We start from the raw sequence: 6,402 nt of genomic DNA on the forward strand, positions 1-6,402 counted from the left end.
TCTGGTGTTAGGGCCAGAGGAACCTCGGGCTAAAGATGAACATAACACACACACAAACAGGTAATAGATACAGCAAAATATAAACAGCACTACATCATCAGCTGTTTCGTCCTTCTAGGACTCATCATTAATGCTAAGGGCTAAAAACTGGAAATTAAAACTGGTTTAAACTACTGCTGAAACAGTAGGGGAGGTACAAAATATCACTTAGATTATGAATTTCACCATTTAGATGAGTTTAGAGGAGAACTGATCAATATGATATTAATTAGTAAAATGTGTATGTTATGAACCACGCCACTACATGAATCAAATCACTGTGGTTGTCAACGTTATTGCTGGCCTCGGGGACTATACAATCCACCAGTATAGCCTAACACATGTATCATGAAAGATAAACTTGCAACACACAGATGAAATACTTTTGATAGAAAAAAATACAATGATAATCATGTTATCTTTCTGGGTGGTTTCTGTCGATTCATGAAACATTTGACAAAAAAAACCTCTCCAAAATAGCCATGTTTTGCGGGAAAAATGCACGTTTTCTGCAGTTACAACTTACCTGCATCATGGAGAAACATGTCTTGCAATTCTTTCTTTTCTTGCTGTAGTAGAACCAAACCGCACCAGAAGTTAACAACACAGTACAGATCACTCCAGTTACTATCAAAAGGTACACTATACTAGATAAAATACAGCCGTCACGGATATAATTCACGAAGGTACCAGTGGGGCACGAGTTCACACATTGTTTATCATAGACAAAGAAACCTTTATCCTTGAGACAAAAACTCTCTCTTATACAAGTTCTTCCCATTATTATGTAACCGTCTGAACACTTATTCACGCACTTGAAGAGTTCCTCTAAGTACGGATGGGAGATAGTACATGAAGACACACATGTTCGAGAATCAGCAAGATATTTCATTGGACAATCAATGGCCATGCACTTGGTCCCATTCGCGTATGTCTTGCTGGGGCATTCTTCGTAACATTTTCTATCAGCATGACCGTCTGATGAATTGTGCTCTCCTCGTGTAAACTTTTGATCGCTTGGACACGTCTCAACGCATAATTGCCCAACAGAAAATGACGGACATGACGTCACACACTGGATGTTATCAACGAACTGGTTGTCTAGGCAACGCTTCCGGCATATAGTACCATGGGGTGAATACTCGATAAATTGGTATTCATTAGCACAATTTGTAACATCCACACATACTTTGTTTATTATAACTTTACCATGTGAACATTTTAATACACAAGTATCATTTTCCTGTATGTAGGTTTCAGGGCATGTTTTTGAACAGGTCATACCGTTCCCAAACGGTGTCCTTAAACTTGAATCGTTTGGACAACTCTTTAAACAAGTTTGATTCACAGCGAACGGTTTAGAGTCTGGACATGTGAAATGACACTTATCATTATCGACTAAACGCGGTGCAGAACAGTTAGCAACACAAGTAAAAGCCAATTGCTTGGAATTTGTTGTAGTAACAGAACGCCATTTATGAGAGTCTGGGCAGCGCTCTAAACACGTGTTATTATCCGGGAACCCTACCAATGGCGGATCGCAATGATCAAAACAGAAATCCTCTTTCATAAATGTATTTTCAGCACATTCTGCAACACATTCCATTGCCAGGACTGATCGATGCTTGTCACTTCGGTATTTAAGCTTATGAGACAAAGGGCATTTTCGCAGACATGTCGAATTGATGAAAACAGTGTTATCGGGACATTGATAAAAACATTGATTATTCCACGTGAATTCTCCTTCTGGGCAAATCGCAGTTGTTTGACATACAACGTTACCAGACTGAGTTCGACGGAAAGATGGATGCGAATTCGGGCACACGCTAATACATTGTCCATTGTATGAATACCTGGCAATGCTAGGACACGAGCTTTGACAACTTCCGTTGTATACCACCATTGGCGATGGACAACGAGACAAACACGTCTGATTAACTTTGTAGATATGTGTCACCGGGCAATCGTCTACGCATGTCCTATTGAATATAAGACGACCAATAGGACATGATTTAACACAATGGTCTATATTTAGAATTTGCTTACGGTTACAGCTCTGAACGCATGTAAAAGGTGGAGATTTTCCAGTAAAATATGGATGAGTTTCCGGACAGCTAGCTTCACAAGTGGAGTTCATTAGATACCTGGCGGGTGAACATGTTGGTACACAGTGATTTGCTTCGATATAATAGTGATCAGGACACACAGGTGTACATATTGGTATCACGTACGGTGGGAGGCGGCGAGTTAATACATATACATACGGAGCTATCACAGGGCATTCCCTGACACACGAGCCGTTCCATAGATAGTCCTGTCCATTAGGACATTGAATTTCACACTTGCTGCCATTGGTGGATGTAAACTCGGGACAGGAAGTGACGCAGAGACTAATATTCCAAACTCCGAGAGATTTCGGGGCTTCAGGTGGACAGACATCGACGCACGTAGAAAGATACTGGTGCGTGTGTTGGGGACATGTTCTGAAACAGGTCTGGCCGTGGAGGAAATATCTGGTAGAACAAGCTGACACACAATGTCCATATTCGTTATATGGGCTGTCCGCGGGACAGCTCGACACACAAGAGTCATTCAGGACAAGCGGAGATGTGTCTGAACAATCATGCATGCAATTGCCTTCATCAGGGAGAGTTCCATTCGGACAAACGGACAAACACTGTGTGTCGTAACATAACGGCTTATCACTAGGGCATGTAACCACCTGACAGTGGTTCGATGACTTATCATCAATAAGTCCTGTTGCATTACTACACGTATCGGGAGAATTGTATTGGTACCCATATGGGCAAAACGCAAGGCATAGCTGTTGGAACTGTAGTGGTGCAGCCCGCGGACATGATACAGTGCAATTGGACGAGAACTCTATCTGGTTATACACCCCTGGACATTCTGAGCTCCCTTCGTCGCTTAGTGTTAGATCACGCCACAAAGCATTACTCTAAAATGATACCAAAAATAAACACGATTAATATAATAAAATAATATTTAATGTTGTGGTATTTACTATATTCAAAAGAAAATATGCACACAAAGTTGAAAAGGGTAGAAGCAGATGTCGTAGGGTATTAGCTTGATATCGGACTGTTGGAATCGCAATTATAATTGTGACTATTTTCAGTCGTGTGTTTCCTATACTAAAACGTGACCCCTATTTCATATATACCCCTGCCCTCTATCGTTATAGAAATATTTTATAAAAAGGGACAGAATTGCTTTAAGGATATCAATCAAATGGTATAGGAAAATCATAGTATAGGTGTATAGCGCTTATAAGGAGCCAATTTAACGGCTGTAAATACAAATTTAAAGGGGGAGATGAAAATAATAGAAACAAACATATCGTTACGTCAAAAAAAACATTACGTCATAGTCATAGCAAAGTCATTGCAAGACGGCGTCGTTCTTTCAATACGTGATTATTTTATCGGCTTATGTTAAAAACCCTTCTGCTCGTACCAATTGTACCGATTTGGTACGGTATCAAATAATGTAACGAAATTGAATCGCCAGCAGTTTCCAAGATGGTTGCCGTCACTACTAAAATGCGCTTCAATTCTTTTTTTAGTTTTCACGCCGCGCGCCGATTTATAAATAGAAACAGACAGAACATGTTAATTCATAAGGCATGTTTACCTGTTAAAACTTGGTGACAGTAACAAAATTTGAAGTTCGACTCGATGTTTCAGGATGGACCGGGAATTTAGACTATATATCGATATAACAACCATGTCAGTAACGTTAACGTATCAGTGTTCTGTTCTCCCCATGTTGTTTTTAAACAAACATGTTTAACATCTTTATCGATATATCGTCAAACATATATATGATGTCCTTTATTCATTCAACAGCAATTATTAAACAGATTTTTCTCCAAATTATATCTGTCATTCTTTGGCATAGTTTTTAATCAAATGTATTGGTAATTGATTTGGATGGACATACCAAGAAATTGATTCGTTCTGTTCTACTTAAAAGAAAGTAAAAAGTAAGTAAAGATAGACAACTCTAAAAAAAAAAATTATATATATTGACCTCTGCAAAGATTTTTATGGTGAATTTTGGGCCTTATGATGGCCCTTCTCAAGAACAATTATGCATTTTTTTGCCCAAAATTCGAATCAAATCTCCCTTTATTTCTATAAAAGCATGTCTTTTGTTAGTTACATTTTCCGAAAGTCATAAGGCGCAGGCCCCTATTGAAACCAGGTAGAACAAAATCTCTGTCATATTTCCTCAGGACCCAGGTGTGGATTAACATTTCCTCTTGGGTTTTCGTATACGCATGTATGCATAATAATGTCGGACTACTTACTGTAGCTCTAGTCTACTGTATATATACATGTATGTATTTATAGATATGGCTGAATTGGACATCAGCTATATAAATATTGTATTATTATAGTCATATGTATCAAGCTTGTGCTGTAATTAATTATCAATAATGCGTAACGGTTACGTTCACATCTCTGAAACACAGACGTAAGCATGAACAGAAGATTTTTTAGTGGGGCAACACCACTATGAAACATAGACAGGACTACATATTGTTATTGCCGGTAAACCAGGCACAGTGTTAACTCACTATGTAACACAGACAGCAATCGACATATGTGTTGCATCGACAACAAAAACAGAACAGGGGATACAATTTATCAACCAACACACGCGTACGTAATGTGTGTGTCAACACGAACCATTCAAATTTACATATATTCAGACATCGCGTTATCAGTACATATTTGTACCGGTGTGTTGTCTGCATTGTGTCTGTACGTTTACAACATGTACATGTGTGTATACGGCACATGTATACGTACCTGATATAGGGATAGGGCTGATACGACCATTCTTATCACGTGATTTAGAATAACCATGGTCCAAGATACCTGTCCGTCCTGTCCTCAGATATCATAAACATGAACGTGACCTACTTCTTGGTCTTAACACTGTGATTTCAGCCGTGACGCTTAGTGAAACGCCAGACGCGGTATGGTAAAATTAGCGGGAATTCCAACCTATAGCAAAAATCAATACCACATCCTGTTGACAGGACGGGGCGGACCTAAAGACTTTACTGTATAAAGCACGGGATTATATAGGTCAGCGGGTATAATAAACGGTCCTGTACTATCGTGTTTAGCTGCCTTTATCCTCGTCAATATCAATGTGCAGAAAAAATCCTTAAGGATGATCCTTACATATTTCATATTTCAATAAACATTATTATCTAGAAAAAATGTTGATTTTGTTATAAATAGTTTATTATATATTCCTTTCCAACATGTATTATCTCACCGAGTGCTACATCTGGGATACATGTAGCATTCCTAAATCCGAAGCTAAACATTTATAAGATGGTTGGAATTAATTAAAGCTAACGATTAATGGGACTCACAATATTTCCATGTAAACAGTCATGAACTTTGCCCTTTTTCGACCATTTAAAATATTCACTTTCCAGAGGAAATTGCACTTCGTTCATGTGTTTTATAGATTGAGAGATACGCGCTGTCACTCATATTCAGATGTATCATTACATATGAAATTATGAGAAATCGTGGCCAATATCCTGTAAAGTACATTGTAAACCCACTGTTTATGCTGAATATTGACTTCGCCCTCACACTGCTCGTCATCATTCTAGCCTGGCGCGTAGCTTGACTGTAAACTATGTGCATGGAAAGTTTACGATCTAATTATATAAAGGGGGTGCCTACCCTCTCCCACCCCCCTCAATACATTTGAGCTCTTTTTTCAGAATTTCTGACACAAAAAGGAGTGGAATCGCTACTGATATGACAGAAAATGAGTTAGATATCGTCGAAAAATAAAATGGAAATATTTAGAGTATGCTCCCTGAATAACTTGTAAGTTGAACAAAATCACTCAAAATCATAAAATTCCTAAACATGCCTATTCCGACAAAGAAGTGTAAAGTCATCAAATTCAAGTATAAAAATTGGCGTTTCTTTTTACGTTTAAAGAAATTAGAAATGATCTTTGATGATGATGCAGACGTAACGTTGTCATACACTGTATTTGAATCCAGGGGATCAACAAGTGTCTATTGTATAATTAATATTTTTCTCGAACAGTACAAACATTTATATCACTATTTTGGACCACACGCAAAAAATACAAATCAAATACATGTAGTACATTTGATTTGATCAAATACCATGGTGAATACATGCTTTTATCCTCAAGTGAATGACGCTTCAAATTCCTCAGCAACACAAAACATCCAAACAGCGAGTTGTCCGTTTTCACCTTGTACATTGACGAGTGTGTACATGTAAAGTACCATATTTTATAAACTAAAAGGAAAATTTATATCAAACT

General features: G+C 38.1%; 1 protein-coding gene across 1 annotated transcript; it reads right to left on the bottom strand.

Annotated features, from left to right (window-relative positions):
* Positions 1 to 565: 565 nt before the first annotated feature.
* LOC110444870 (proprotein convertase subtilisin/kexin type 5-like) lies at positions 566 to 5,031 on the bottom strand (the record flags this gene model as incomplete). Its single annotated transcript, XM_021489224.1, has 2 exons — positions 4,878 to 5,031; positions 566 to 2,998 (listed from the first exon to the last, which is right to left on the bottom strand). Coding segments are annotated over exons 1-2 (2,490 nt in total), but the record flags the coding sequence as incomplete, so codon positions are not given.
* Between the last annotated feature and the right edge of the window lie 1,371 nt (positions 5,032 to 6,402).

The sequence above is a fragment of the Mizuhopecten yessoensis genome, unplaced genomic scaffold (assembly GCF_002113885.1).
Source record: "Mizuhopecten yessoensis strain PY_sf001 unplaced genomic scaffold, ASM211388v2 hete_36183554, whole genome shotgun sequence".
Taxonomy (NCBI): Eukaryota; Metazoa; Mollusca; class Bivalvia; order Pectinida; family Pectinidae; genus Mizuhopecten; species Mizuhopecten yessoensis.